The sequence below is a fragment of the Micropterus dolomieu genome, linkage group LG23 (assembly GCF_021292245.1).
Source record: "Micropterus dolomieu isolate WLL.071019.BEF.003 ecotype Adirondacks linkage group LG23, ASM2129224v1, whole genome shotgun sequence".
NCBI lineage: Eukaryota > Metazoa > Chordata > Actinopteri > Centrarchiformes > Centrarchidae > Micropterus > Micropterus dolomieu.
Genome location: NC_060172.1, coordinates 26852515 through 26867887, shown reverse-complemented (window position 1 = coordinate 26867887; position 15373 = coordinate 26852515). Strand labels below are relative to the sequence as shown.

The 15373-nt window shown below is 39.1% G+C and overlaps 1 protein-coding gene across 1 annotated transcript in view; it reads left to right on the top strand.

Moving 5' to 3' along the window:
- Positions 1-15373, top strand: part of LOC123963414 (roundabout homolog 2-like) — a 79724-nt gene that overhangs the window by 41063 nt on the left and 23288 nt on the right. Inside the window, exons 3-9 of the mRNA XM_046040259.1 lie at positions 6659-6816; positions 6956-7076; positions 7230-7368; positions 9599-9735; positions 11051-11062; positions 11568-11692; positions 12628-12799. Of these exons, the coding sequence (XP_045896215.1) occupies positions 6659-6816; positions 6956-7076; positions 7230-7368; positions 9599-9735; positions 11051-11062; positions 11568-11692; positions 12628-12799 (864 nt within the window). The remainder of the gene's footprint in view (positions 1-6658; positions 6817-6955; positions 7077-7229; positions 7369-9598; positions 9736-11050; positions 11063-11567; positions 11693-12627; positions 12800-15373) is intronic.

The window sequence follows — 15373 nt, the reverse complement described above, 5'->3', positions numbered from 1 at the left end:
AGTATACCCCAAAGTGTAAACTCACATTTAAATATCTCATAGGAGGAGGGGTTTTAATTAAAGTTAAATGAGTAAAATGGACCCTACGGTTGTGCGTAGTACACATTTGGGTGAATGGAAAAAGTTGAATGCCATTTTTATGTTTAACAACACAGCATTCAACATTAAATTCTGCCTCTGTTAGCTTGAATCATCCCCAGTTTATAGAAACTAAATTTCATCTTAACTCTGCTAAATTTTGTGTTGCCACAGGCGTGCTCACTTTTCACCGTGCATCTATTTCTAACCTTCATATTGATGCTAATTGGACTCGACACTAATGAGGCCAAAAAAGCAAAGCGAAGCGGTGCTAGGTTTTCTAGCTGCCTGCTTATAATTTTGGAGACTGCTGACTTCGGGTTACCATGGGCCTCCCTGTCTCACGCTACCTTTGAGATTAGATTTTATGTCGGGTTTCAAAAATGGAAATGAACTGGGGTCATTTGCTCGATATGTTGTACTAATCCCTGGTAAATATGTTTTTTTACACACAGACACACAAACACACACACACACACTCGAGCAGTGGCCAATAATACAAATTAGAGGTGGAAATTATGTCATACAGCCAGTGAGTTATTATAATGAGACTTAAAGTACTGTAATGATTCATTTTACCCAACATGACAAACCAATGTTGACTTGTACTTTGTGCTCTTATGGTATTCTCTATAAGTACATTGGATATATGGACATCATGTCCTAAATACATGCCTACAATTAAGAAGTTTTCTATATGCGGGGTACTATATTCTAAGTGGGCCCTGATTTACTCATGTTGTGTCATGCTGTTGTGAGGGTAAAATCGTAATAGGTAATGTACGTCTGTGCTGGGCTCATAGCCTTGGGGGACATTGTGTAAACGCTCCTCATGTCCCTGCTGATCGTAGTCCTGACTGATTGCTGATGACTTTTTTAGGGCACAGACATGTTAAGTTGTTTATTTATTCAAACAATCCCCAATGGAAATAGCCCTCTCCACTCTACATCCACCACCCCACCCCCACCCCACCCCAGATTGTGTGTCGGCATATCTGTCTTGGTTTGTGTCTGCCTCTTCAACAGCAATGATATGTCGTGGTCATCAGCAAATGTTGTTATATAGGAACAGGCCAGCTGTTTTGTTTTTTTGTTTATGCGTGTGTGTGTGTGTGTGTGTGTGTGTGTGTATATGCATCAGTGTGCATTTTATGCATGTGACAGATATGGGACATCCTTGACTGCCGTTGAGAAAGTGACACTCCCCTACAGGCTATCGTGTTCAAAAAGAATCTTCAGCAAACTCCAAACCACAGTTTAGCAGACCACTGTCATAAGAAATCACTGCTGTTGTAATACATTTTCTGACACTGCATCACTAACTGTATAGAACTTTACAACAATATTATAGCTACATTGGCAACACAATACCTGACAATAGGCTCAGGCGCATTGTGTATGTAGAAGTACAGTTCCGTATTAACATTTTCTATGAAAGAACACCACCTGACTGTTGTTTAAACCTGCTACGTGGCGAGCTTAGTCCACATGCAGCACATCACTTTCTTAATTGCATCTGTGATTCCCGAATGGAAATACCGCCATCTGTTACACGCAACAACTCGCAAGGTGTTAGTGTGTTTGTCTTTACTCTCTACTCATGTACTATTCTGTTTCTTTTTGCCTCTGCAGTATTGCCATATTACTTCCACGGGGTTGTTGTAAGGTGTGAGGTTATATATTCCCCCGCTAGACCACCAATGTGCTTGCACTGGCACACATGTGTAAACATACAAAGGAACACACAAGCATGCACAAGCAAACAAGCACATCACTTCAAAGTGAACAAAATGCTGCACAAGTTAATTGAGTTGTAATTTCGTCACCCATCACCATCTGTCTGTCACACCTTGTTTATTTACCATTTTGTATTATGAAGCGAATGTCTTTTTCAATTAATTAATCATATGAACTGACTCAATTATTGCTAAATGAATAGGTCAAAAATGATTAAAAATGCAACTCCTCAGCTGCATTAGGGTTTGCATTTCCCTACTTCCCCCGTTTCTTTCATAAATGCATACACTGGGAAAAATAACTCATTTCCTATTTGTATTTTGTGTTTTTACTTTACATTTAAAATTTTATTCTAGTGACAGATCTACATGCTATAGGGCAAGCGGGTCGTCCAGGCCTACTTGGCCATATTGTATGGACTATATTGATGCATTTTATTGATTATTTTACATCAATGCACTGATACAATACCAATGCATTCTAATGGCCACTTACATTCCGGTGAGGTATGTGCATTATACACCAGACAACAAACTGTGCGAGGAAATTATAATATGGAGACAATTTCCTATGAATAACATAACCAGAAACCTGGTTGTTGTTGAACTTCAAATTGATCTCAATGAACCCCAAACAGTCACACTTAGCTGCCTGCAATAAATCAGACAACGCTTGTCTACAGACCGCTAAATAGCTCTTAAGTCATGTCACTAAAAACAAAAAAAAACAAATCAAACTCATGGAAAGAGGAAAAGATAGGGGATCACCAAGTAGTCAGTAGGATTCCCCCTCTGGGGTCCATGCATGGTTGTAGAGATATTAAGTAAAGTGGAGGACCGACATTGACATGCGAGAGCCATGCCACTAGTGTGGCTTAAAACAAAGATATAGTGGGTGACTGAGTGAGATATAGAGTGCCCATGACGGTCAACCAAATTTCAAATTTGTTGAATCATTTGGGGAGCTTTGCGAGCCGAGCAACACGTACCAAGATCTCAAGTGGGATCTTCATGGATTCGATGTGGTGAAATGGTGAAATGAAATTCAGTTATGGAGTGCTGCTGTAGCTGAAGAAGGTCTCAAGGAATCATGATGCTAAGATGGAATATCTAAAAATTTACAACACCCTCCTGTTAATCATATAATTTGTCTCTGTACTGTTATTTATATTCAGATACTGCCACCTTGTCACATATTTTTACCACCCATTGTGCCACGAAATGAATCCCATTTACAAATCATTCTCCTTCTGATTTGATAAACGAAACTGGTGAATGAGTGAGTACCCTGAAAGGCTTTTTTGAATAATTGAGCAGTAATCAATCAGACAACATTAGGCAGTGGTGGCGGCCCCACCATCTCAAATAATTACCACCCAACAACAGACTACACATGGGCACTGCCTCCACAGGGACTCCACATTTGAGACCACTGGGTTAGAACAACGACCAACCCCCAACATATCAAATGCCTTTATGAACACACCTATAGAATTCTGCAGAGGCGAAGACAGGAAAGAAATAAGGATACCCTCAGCAGTGGGGGGTGAGGGATAGCTGTCATTGCAGTGGGGTAATGCATGCTGCCAGGACTGAACAAATTACAACCACAGAACCACCAGTGTTTATGTATTTGAACAAAGACAATATCCCTTTTCAAATCTGATGTGATACAGTGTGTCTCATAATGCAATCAGACCATCCATCAAAACCTTTTCATTTCAAAATCTGAAACATTATTAAATTCCCGTTTATTTAGACATGATTTCTTGTATACATAATCCACCATAAAACGAATGAAAACCCTTATTTTTGTGTAATTTTGCGGTGATATGCAATTCGGAAGTATCTCTGGAATTGAGACAATAAGTAACATGTACAAAAGAAATAAAGAATTTGGGAACTTAAATATAATTGCTAATTAAAATTGAGTTTTGTAAATTAGTCAAATAAATATAATTTTATACTAGTACCTGTAGCAGACAACATATTATTATTTGCCTCTTTTGCTAGTAAAGGGTTTTTAGATTAGTGTCACAGTTACTGTACATAAACTCTGTTGTACAGTTAAACTATCAGCACCATTTAATATGAAACAACACCCATTATCTGCTTTACTTTTGCGTAATTGGGTTTTCACGTCATGTCTTGAATTATCCAGTTTTCCTGTTCTTCCTGTGTGTGTCTGAGTTTCACAGTGTCCTGAGACAAGCTTTGCTGCATCTTTAATGTGACAGTGCAGGAACAGGAAGGTAGTTGTGTGTCTGGATGAGTGGAGTGTTTTGTCTATAGAGTGCCACTAAGAGTACAGTAGCATGTGACAGCCAGCCAGGCATATGTCTGTGCCAAGGTAATGTCTGCTACTGAGACTCCAGCACAGACTAGATGTGATTGACAGCTGAGCCAAAGGGCCTTTGGCTCCTTACAGATTTTCTTTTTCACTAGAGGTGTCCCATGGGACTTGGAATTCATGCAACAGTATATTAGCTTATGGTTGTAATGAGGATGAAAAGCAAACTGAACACCAAGCCAGCTTTTCTTATTTTTTTATTTATTTTACAGTAATAGATTAGATACAATAGTTTTACAAACGATCATTTAGTTTTATCATTTGATATACATTGGACATTTCTTGGAAAACCAGTCACACCACTGACAACATTTTATTAGCTGGTGTATATAAATAGGATAAATGAGAAGGTAAAATTCTATTAATTTAGCTGATGTTATCTACATTCAGGAAATTGTGAATTATAATTAGGTTCACCATTTTCTTTATTAATTAGTCAGTCATTATACCTGAAATCAGAAATGACATTTAGCAGCCAATTTTCAATTTGTATTTCTTTACAATCATTTTCTCTTATTTTCACTCGCTTGATTGTCACACAAGGTGCGTTATTATTTGAAATTGGACTACAGTAAGGCTTTGAACAAAAACAACATGTCATGATGTATTAATACAAAGTTACCGCACCTTATTGCAGGATTCGAATCATGATCTCTATTTTTAACTGTAATTCCAGTAATGGCTTACTGTAAAGTCCTGTAGCTACTTACAGCAGTAGCTTTTGAATTGTTGTGACAGGATTAGGAAGTTTTGAAGCTGTAACCTTTTAACTTAGCAGCAGCTCATACCTCTGTTCAAAATGCACGAGTATAGCTTTTACAGGCATTGCTTGAAAATTCTTGATGTTCTTTCTCCTTTGAACACACAAACTCAAGTACAGACATCCCTGCCATGGATAAATTAAAATTATTGTCCAACTGTGGAATAATGTAGAGTACACTGCTCATAAATAGAATTCTTCTGAAGTAAAGGTGTGTGCGTTCAAGACAAAAAAATAATTTTAGCATATTTCACTAACCATATTTAAAGGTCCAGTGTGTAATATTTAGGAGGTTCTATTGACAGAAATGCAAAATAATAATATCCAAGAATATAAATAATAAATCATTTTTATTGTTTTAGAATGAGCCATTTCTATCTACATAACCGCAGGTCCGCTTACATGGAGATAAAGTGGGTGTCGTACTTCAAGGCACTTTATTTTATATTTTAGAGTTGTTGCCCCTCTTCTGGCTACAGTATTGATTAGTATCAAATAAAGAATGGCGGGTTTTCAAGATATTTTATAAAGCTAACACTGTAACTCAGGAACTTAGTGACATTTGCTGCTGTTAATGAGATGTTTTGAAACCATTTTACTCCTGGTCTTAAATGAGTTTTCTAGTAATTTCATGAAGCTTATATAAATGAGTGTTTGATTCAGACAATAACCATGGTCATTGGTGCTTTGTCTACCTAGCTGTACATGTAGCCGTGCAGCCTCTTTTCAAGTAACCAAGGACTGACCCTGTTCAAAATGGAAGCCCATCTTCAAACCAAGGTTTCAGAATAAATCTGTCTCAGCCAAAACGGTACTTTTTATTTGTCATAGCTTTGAAAATTGGAGTCTGCACATTGACCATTATTTGCCTTTTATTTGCAGATGTCCACTAAATGTATGATTTTTTTAGAGGCCACAGTAAAGCCCATACTAATCCGATCTTACCTTTGCAATAAAATGTTTTCAGTTACCATAAGTGACATTTCTTTGTCATTGCAGAGATTACTTGCAGGGTTCTTCACTTTTATGGCTCAAATGTACATTTAGTATTATTCATAACTGGAAAAAAAACATCTTTAGCATTATTAGGCTGATCTCAAACAGTTATACTCCCACCAGAAAACTCAGATACCTATACTGAGTCTAGAGTCGCTATTTTGTATTGCATTTATAGTATCCTGTTCAAAAATTTGCTGGGGCTATTCTGGGACACAGAGGATGAATTTGAATGATGATGTTGATGGACAGTAGGTATTGGCTCTATTCAACACTATTTTCCATGGGGAACTTTGTGTTAACAAGCCACTATAGGGCTGTAGAAACGTAGTGCTGTTTGAATTTTAATGCACAATATTAGTTCTAGACATCCCTCTTTGTGTTGTTTCTAAAGTATTACTTAGTGTCGTTCCCATGTATATTGTACTGGTAATCCTACCTGTCTTTACACACTTAAATTTAGCTACTGAGATTAAAGAAGAGCCCATAACCCCTCAGGGGGACAGTATTATTAAAGACTGAGAGATTGCTGAGGTTCCTGTGAGTCTGCTTGATAAAATTGTCTTTGGACTTTCACATTAGAAAAAAGTTCAGGTCAGTAAACCCAAGACAGCTCAGTCTCAGAGCAACCTTTTGGTTCACATAATGGAATCTGATGAAACTTAAAACAAATCAACTGAATGAGCAACCGTTTCAAATAAGAGTAACAACCCCTACTCCCTTTACTTTGTCTCACAGTGTTACGCGATGACTTCAGACAGAACCCACAGGATGTGGTGGTAGCAGTTGGGGAGACTGCGAGTCTCGAGTGTCAGCCTCCACGCGGGCATCCTGAACCCACCACCTTCTGGAGGAAAGATAAAGCTCGTCTTGACCTCAAAGATGACAGGATCACGGTGGGTTACTTCTCAGGGAGCACTCTTCTGCCTTTTGCATGACTCTCATACCGTGAATCACATACTCAATGATTCATCATTTACTGGAACTGTTACAATGTAAAGCATTTGAACTGTAATTACATGCATTTTTTGTCAGATTCGTGGAGCAAAGCTGACCATCTCAAATACCAAGAAGAGCGATGCAGGAATATATGTGTGCGTGGCGGCCAACATGGTTGGAGAGAGGGAAAGTGAAAAAGCTCAGCTCTCAGTGTTTGGTAAGAAGTCTGACAGACACTCTTTGCAGGGCTCAAAATGGAATAAAGCATGCCTTTTTACTCAGGTATTTACTGCATGCTAGCACAAACAGTGTTTACCACTCTTTCAAAAGTATATTTAGCAACTATGTTGTGTGTATTGCCCACATCCAGAAAGACCAGTGTTTGTGCAACGGCCTGTGAACCAGGTGGTCTTAGTTGACGAGAGTGTAGAGTTCAGGTGTCAGGTTCATGGTGACCCACCGCCTACACTGCGCTGGAAAAAGGAGGACATGGATATTCCGCGTGGCAGGTGAGGGATGTGTGTGAATGTACGTAGTGCTCATGTCTATGAATCCAAGCCTGTTTGCATGTGTAAATTTATAAAATATAAAGCATCATGGATAAATGTTGAAGCACAGCTATTAAATCCCACTAGGAAAAAGAAAAGATATAACATATTACAGAAGACTTTCATCAATGTGGCAAAGAATATTTATTAGCTGCAGGGAATCTCATTATTCATTGTTTAAACTACTGTGCTAGCAGGAAATGAAAGTCTGCACAACCGTACGTTATACATGTACTTAAGACACTAAAAGGTCCACAGATCATCATGTATAACATAAAGCAATCCAATACAGTAGCCCTGGAAGGAATAGTACCTATGTGAAGTTTATAATGTTCAGTCAAGCCGAAAGGTGTTGACTGTTGGTTCATTTCTGCGGTCAGTTTAAGAAAATATGTTGTGGTAGTGTGATGCTGTTGCATTGAATTGCATCATATTGTAAGGTGTTCCTATGGTTTGGTTCACCCTTGTGTATCCACGTCATAAGCACATATTAATTGCACTGCAATCCCATTAGAATACCTACTTCTAAAGTCATTATGGGCCTGCCATGTGGGTCTTAATAGTTACTGCTCAGTGCTTTATATGTTTAATTACAGTGTGTCTCATAATGCAATCAGACCATCCATCAAAACCTTTTCATTTCTTTGCTGCTTCTAAGTAGTACTTATATTTGATATTTCAGAAATCTGAAACAGTGCATTTCCATATACGTTTATAATCTGTTTTTTAAAAGTTTTTTTTTCATGACTCTGAACTTTTCTCCTCCTTTGGATTAAGGGACATTTGAAAGGTGAAACTAATTCTAGACTATGTTGTATTTGTGGATATGTATTCAATTACAACTGGAATTGCTGTCAAGTAAATTAAGCATCAGTTAAATCAAATACAGTGTTTAAAACAGATTACATTTATGGAGACAACAATCAACAATCTTAAACTATTTTTATTAAGCTTTGAATAGGACTACTAAAAAATGTCTACCCTAAAGTTTGACTAACACCTGTTACAAACTATTACTGCGATATAAAAACAGAATTTATTGTGAGGAAGACTACAATAACTTCCTGTCTCTGTGTCTGCCAGGCTACCTGCATTTTGCCTTCTACCTCAGTACACCTTGACTCTAGAAACATGTCCTACTTTCAGACTTGCCTCACCTCACTTCCCTCCCTCCACTTCTTTCATTCTTCTCCTAAACCCGTCAGTCTCCTGGGAAGTCTGTATCTGGGTCAGAGATGTGCTGTGAATGGAGTCCTCAGCACACTCTGGACAGACCCCACAACCCCCATCGATATTCTGCCCACACCCTTTGGAACATCTATTTCCAATGTGACTTTTTCTCACCCCTTGTGCCATTTCTCTGCCTGACTTGTCGCCCATCTCTGAATCAGTATGGCTGGCTAGACAATTTCACAGGATCTCTCACGCCAAAAGGGACCCCAGAGAGGGAGAGCCCTACTCCTTGCTTCTCTACTCATACTGTCTGTAGCTTCTCTGAGGTGCTTATCTAAACTCTAGTAGATGAGATGTTTCTCTCAGTCTAGCTGCACCACTGCCGCCTTACAGTATGCTGCACTGGTGAATACACACTGATGCATGGAACACATCTATGAATTAGTCATTTCTTACTGCTTGGCTCATTCATCAAATTCAGATTGTCAGACTGAGCCACTCCCTTACTCTCAGACTGTCTATATCTCCCTCTGTCTCTGTCTTCCTCTCTTTTGCTTGCTCTCTCCCAGACAGACACAGACACAGACACACACACACACACACACACACACACAATATAGCATACTGCACAGCCCACACCACAGTGGGTGGCTCGTCTTTATAAATATTGAAATAGTGGAACAGCTAGGGTTCCAGCTGAAAGCACCTTTCATTTTGCCATGCCTTCATCTCAGCATAATTGCTCCCCTTTTTCTGCCTCTGTAGCTGAGTGTGTGCTGCAGGGAGTCTTAATTGCTTTAGAAAGTCTGTCTTTATTCTATCAAAAATGACACAACCTTTATAAAAGCTTCCATCTTAAACATCACACAAGTTTAGACAACCTTGATTCAATTTCAGTGTTTGTTGATTGTATTTACTTTAATAAAACAAACATTTTAATATGCATATTTGTCACTGATCTTCCAGTTTTGTGAGATCAACCTGAGATGTCACTGTCACTGTTTCTCTCTGACGCCAGGTATGACATCAGATATGAAAAAGAGGACTTCCTCCTGAGGATAAAGAAAGCATCAGTCAGTGATCAGGGAACCTTCGCCTGCCTAGCAGAGAACCGTGTGGGTAAAGTGGAGGCCTCTGCCTACCTGACTATAAGAGGTGGGTAACTACTTGTGGACTCACTCGTGGCAAAGCTCATAACCCATCCCTGATATTTTTTGTATCTCCCAAAGCAGGCCACAAGACAATCAGTCCTTTATTGCCCACTTTAAGAGCATTATTGCCCCCCTGCTGAAAGGCTGCTCCTGGCCTCAGCATTTCTTTCATATAGCGGGCTGATGCAGTTGATTGTTTCAGATCTCCAGCCAGGCTCCAGATATGAACAATCCAACCAAGTGAACTGTTATGACTTCTCCTGGGGGGCTCATTCTCCAACCAGCCCGCTCACTCCATATTTACACCATATCAATGGTTGGAAGCTATTTCATAGTAAGGGTTGATGTTGTAAAAATAAAAAATATTTCTATTTGGCAAGTCAGATCCCGTCTGCTCTCTACTCTCTACATTGTCATTATAATTGGAGTGTGAAAACAGTGTTCCTACACCTTGAGATAACACTTGACAATGTATTCTTAATACTTGAATTTATTATCGTATATAGTATATCATACATCATCATACATTCTGTACATCACAGCTATCATAACATTCATAACACTTCATTCCTTTTTTATTAAATACTTTAAACATCGGATTCTAATTATTGTTCCTTTTACTCATGCATGAATTTAAAGATGTCATGCCCCAATCTTGAGATTGGTGTTGGAGCCCAACAAGATCTATTTTGAGCAATATATCCCTTATGTTAAGCCAGATTTGTGCTTAAAATATTTTAAGACATATAAAGCGAGTTAACATAGATCCCTAATATAAAACCTACACTGAAGCAGTAAACACTGAAGAATTAAAAAAAAAAGTGAATGATCAATTAAAAGCAATAACCGGGCCTTACCTAAATCTATTCCTGGGCTGATGCCAACAAGAAGTACATGACAGTCACCCAGATGTCAATGAATTTTGCCATAATTATAATTTATAATTTAATCTATTTCATTGAATCTCTTCTAAACCTACCCTTGTCAAAGATCTGAGACACATGCAGACAGATCTGTTAACTGTGTGAATGTGTTACCGTAATGTGTTACACATACATTGTTCAGCCAGTGGTTTTGGGCATTTGTTACCCTCCCCCCTAATGTTGCCAAGGTATCATTTGCTTGAGGCCCATGCCATCACCGGCTTTTGGTGACTGAGCTCCACCCTCCTCCCTCCTGAACTTCATGGATGGAAACCCAACTCCACCTCATTCATTTCTGATTTTCATTCTTTTTTTCTGTCCCTCTGTTCTACTCCTCTGCTTTCCTTCTCTCTGTGTTGTGTGTTAATCTCACCCACACCATTGTTGTGTCACCAGCTCGCCCCGTTGGTAAGTAAGAGCTGATCCCATTGTGCATGAGTTGCTTTCTTTCTGTTCTTTTGATCACACACGTATGCATGTACTGTTGTGGCATTCCACAAACAAATTCATCGAACTGACATTGGACATGCATATCTACATTATAACTATCAACCCCTGACTTCCCCTGGCAGTGGATTTACCACCTCACGTCTTTTAAAATGGGGGTCCAGATACAGTATGGTTGATATGCCTTAGTTCAAAAACTAGAAATGATAAGGGCGTTATGGCACCCTGCTAATTAGCTGATTACATTCATTCTGATGTTCTGGCAGCTGAATGAATGGTTTGTGTGATTGACATAGTCAAGACATTGTTCTTAAACAAATAGCCTAATGCATGAACCTTTGAGCTTGCAGTTGGGCCTTGAGCCCAAACATTTTTCTTTTAAACTAGTGTCCGTGTAGTACGCTCTTTGGCAGTCTATGCAAATGTTTTGCTTTTGTGTTATGGTTTATTCTACCTTTAACCTCAGAGGCGCCCCAGTTTGTGGTGCGACCCCGTGACCAGATTGTGGCGCAAGGACGAACAGCCACCTTTCCCTGCGAGACCAGGGGCAAACCTCAGCCCACTGTCTTCTGGCAACGAGAGGGTAGCCAGGTGAGAATACTGATTTTGACAAAATATACTTGTTTACGTGTGTCTTTAGGTATGTGTGCATGATGGAAAATTAATGGTTTCTCTGTCAGGCCCACCTTATTATACAGACATAAATTCTGCAGAAGCATCCAGAGTAAAGTATCTAAAATATAAAAAATACATTTCCAAAGATCTGACTAAAAGGATCAAACCAGGGGACAGAGTGTGGTTCTGTTCCGCATACTAATAATGAAGTGGTCATTTATCATCGATCTGCACCAGTCTGACCAGCCAATTCACTGAGCAAGAAACAATGTCATGTGCTGCATTAGAGTCATTAGACATAATGAATGCAAGCTAATGTCCTTTCCTGCCCATCAGTTTGTCTGCTTGGGCTGCAGAAACGGACTACGCTGATGCCTCAGTTTTATGACCATGACTGCAGGTTATCACAGCAGCATTATCACACTGGGGATAAAGATCTCGTAGGAAAGAGGCATTGACCCACTTTTCTAACTGAATTGTACAAAACTGTAAGAATGTGCACACATACATTGACAGTATATCTTGAACATAGCAGTGCTTTCTTTGAAGTCAGATGTATTGACCAAATATGTAAAGATAAAATACATAAAATACTCAGTCATTCCCAATTGAGAAAATATCAACGCAATCAATACTTAATTTGGCAAAGTTATTTTTTAGAACAGTCTAAGTCATTATCTGTTCAAAAAAACTCAATGCAGAAGTCATAGTGTGAGAGAACAGCTGGAAATGAAGGCAGTTAATTTCTCACATTCAGATGGGAAATGTTCTTGTTAATAAGAATGAAAAGACAAATACGACAAGTTATTCCTTAAAGGTGATTCCAGTTCCTAGATTTTAAACCTCTGGGCTATCAGATAAGTATGCCATCCCATTTTATTTACATTACTTTCCATTTTCATGCCGTGTAGGATCTTCTGTTTCCCAACCAGCCGACACAGGGAGATAGCCGTGTCTCTGTGTCCATGAATGGAGAGTTGACCATTTCAGCTGTGCAACGCTCTGATGCAGGGTATTATATCTGCCAGGCCCTCACTGTAGCAGGCAGCATCATGGCCAAGGCCCAGCTTGAGGTGGCAGACGGTAAGGCTGGACACACACACCCAGAGAGAAAATGTCTATTCTATTCTACGAGACCTACTTTTATTTTTTAGTTAAATGGAGCACCAACATGTGCTGATAACATTGTATTCCTACAATCAGGGAAGTACATGCACAGCATTATGCTCAATACACAGGTCATTTCACCAGAATAAAACCATAACTTTTATCCGCACAATATCATCTGGAGAGATTTCTCCATACAACTGATAGATAACAGAAACACCACTGCTTTATGTAATGATTTCAAAGTATGGACAAACCATGTGTACCATGTAACCACTGGTGTGCAATCACACCAGTTTGTTATTACAATGTATAAGCATTGTATAACTTAATTTGATAAGTAAATGGTGCAGAATGCCCAATTTCTTTATCATGTTCCATTCATGACAGTACTCTGATTTTAGGCTGTGGCGCAATTAAATATATTTTACTTAGCTTCCTGAAGTCACAGGTTTGTTTTAACAATGTTGTTGGGGACATGTACTTACAATAATAAAGGCAAAGTAAATCAATAACCAAATAATAAAAACATGCATTATAATTGAATTGTCTTGTCAATTGTATTCTGTATTTGTTTTTGATGTATTTTTAATGTGATGCATACTTTGCTTTAAAATCACACAAAAAACACACACATGCTTGCAGCATTGTCCAGACCTAATTAAACATTAAAGGCTATTTGTCTGCCTACGCTTATATCGGCAAAGATGCATCTGTATGTCCTAAATGCCAGTCACCAACACTCATCCTTTTCATTATCACCTCACTGTGGTAAATGTGAATGGTCTGAAAAAACTGAAACTGTGTAAAATAAAACTGTCTCCTTGATGGAGAGACACTTTACACTTTTTCTGACAAAGCTTTAATGTCAGCATTAAGTGCCGAGCCGCTGCCAGCTGGGAGCTGTTTATGCCCTTCTCTCCATTTGTTTCTTGGCCTTTTCTCCCACACATTATTAAATTAACATCTGTTGAAGTGTTTTGGAGGGGAAATGACTCCCGTTCTGTCACTCAGAGTAGATGGATCAATATCAGAATGTTTGGTGTAGAGCACAAGAGATGGGAGAAATGTAGTTGATTGATGGCTGTAAACAGAGAGTTGATACTAAGTGGAGTTTTGGAAGCTCGTACAGGACTGTTTCTAGCATTACTTTAGATTAAGCGTGTCCAAAGAGGGTCATTCACTGGATGAAAACTTTCTGAAGGTCCAGATATGGACTAGTGTTCCATCCTGGGCGTTTCCTGGGATGAGTCACTGAAAGGTTTATGGCGTTAGACTTGAGAGAAGTCGAGTAAAGTGCTCCAACTTAAAGATGAAGCTGTGGTGATTCTTGTGTAGAATTAGCAAGTCCAGGGCAGTTCTCCTGACCACTGTAAGAACATGATTCGTGCCCTCCAATGCACACACACCAAGAAAGGCTGTACATTTGGAACCTACTTAGCATACAGATAGACAGTTGAGATGCTGCAGAAGTGGTTTAGCAATTGTGTGTGTTGATGTGAAACTGGGTCCCATTAGAGTTCAATGTAACTGCTGGGAATCCTAGCTGACCATGGCTGCTGCCCTCCACGTCGGAGCAAGCTACACTTTTTTCAAAGCGATATACCAAGCCTGCAGGGGATGGGTGTTTGATACTAGATACATTTTTGGTGTAGTGTAGCTTCAACCTGTCTGACTGATTCCTACAGACACTGAGGATGCCTGGAGGCTTAAGTATGATGCTTGATGAAATCAGGAGTACAAATCAGGACCTGGAGAGCTACCTTTCAACTCTAGTCTTGGGCAGTGGTGTAGTACTGTTTGTAGAAATAGATGCATGGTTTAGATACACTCATCTAATAAATAATAATCAATTCATAATAATAATAATAATCAGTATTTATGCAGTAGCAGGTATACAACTAGTAATTAGGTCTCCCAACATCCCTCTATCTGCAAATCTACTTCACTTTAATTTTGCAGCCTGAGTAGGCTCTGTCAATGATAATAATCTAACAAGATAAATATCTCGAAAAACAGCATTTTATTTATTTACCTTTGCAACAAAACCTGGAGTGTGTTATTTCATTTCTTACAGCTCTACAGCTTGTTCTTGGCTCGCTAATCATTGTATAGTAGATGTAATGTTTTACTGAAAATGCAATGCTACACTTACCTTCTTTAGCTAATATAAAGACTAATCTGGTCAACTGGAGTGCCCCATGAAATACTGATTGGTGAAGCATTTACTTCATGTTCAAAACACTTTCATATATCAGTTACAATAAATGCTTATCCACAACACAACGTAGGTGATGTTCTTATTGCCATATAAATGCAAACAATTCAGCCTCGATAACAAATGGCACTCACTGTCCCTGCACCTGTAGTTGTACCTGATTTCTCTGGCTATTCTGCTTGAGTTGCTGTGTTCCTCATTGTGCTGAAGAAGTTGTGATGAAAGATAAGGCAGGGGGAACCTGCTGTAAACACTTGTGCGAATGGAGACAGACCTGATAACAGTGGAGAGCAGCAGTGAGGAAATTGGAAGCAGGGGGTAGTTACAAGGCC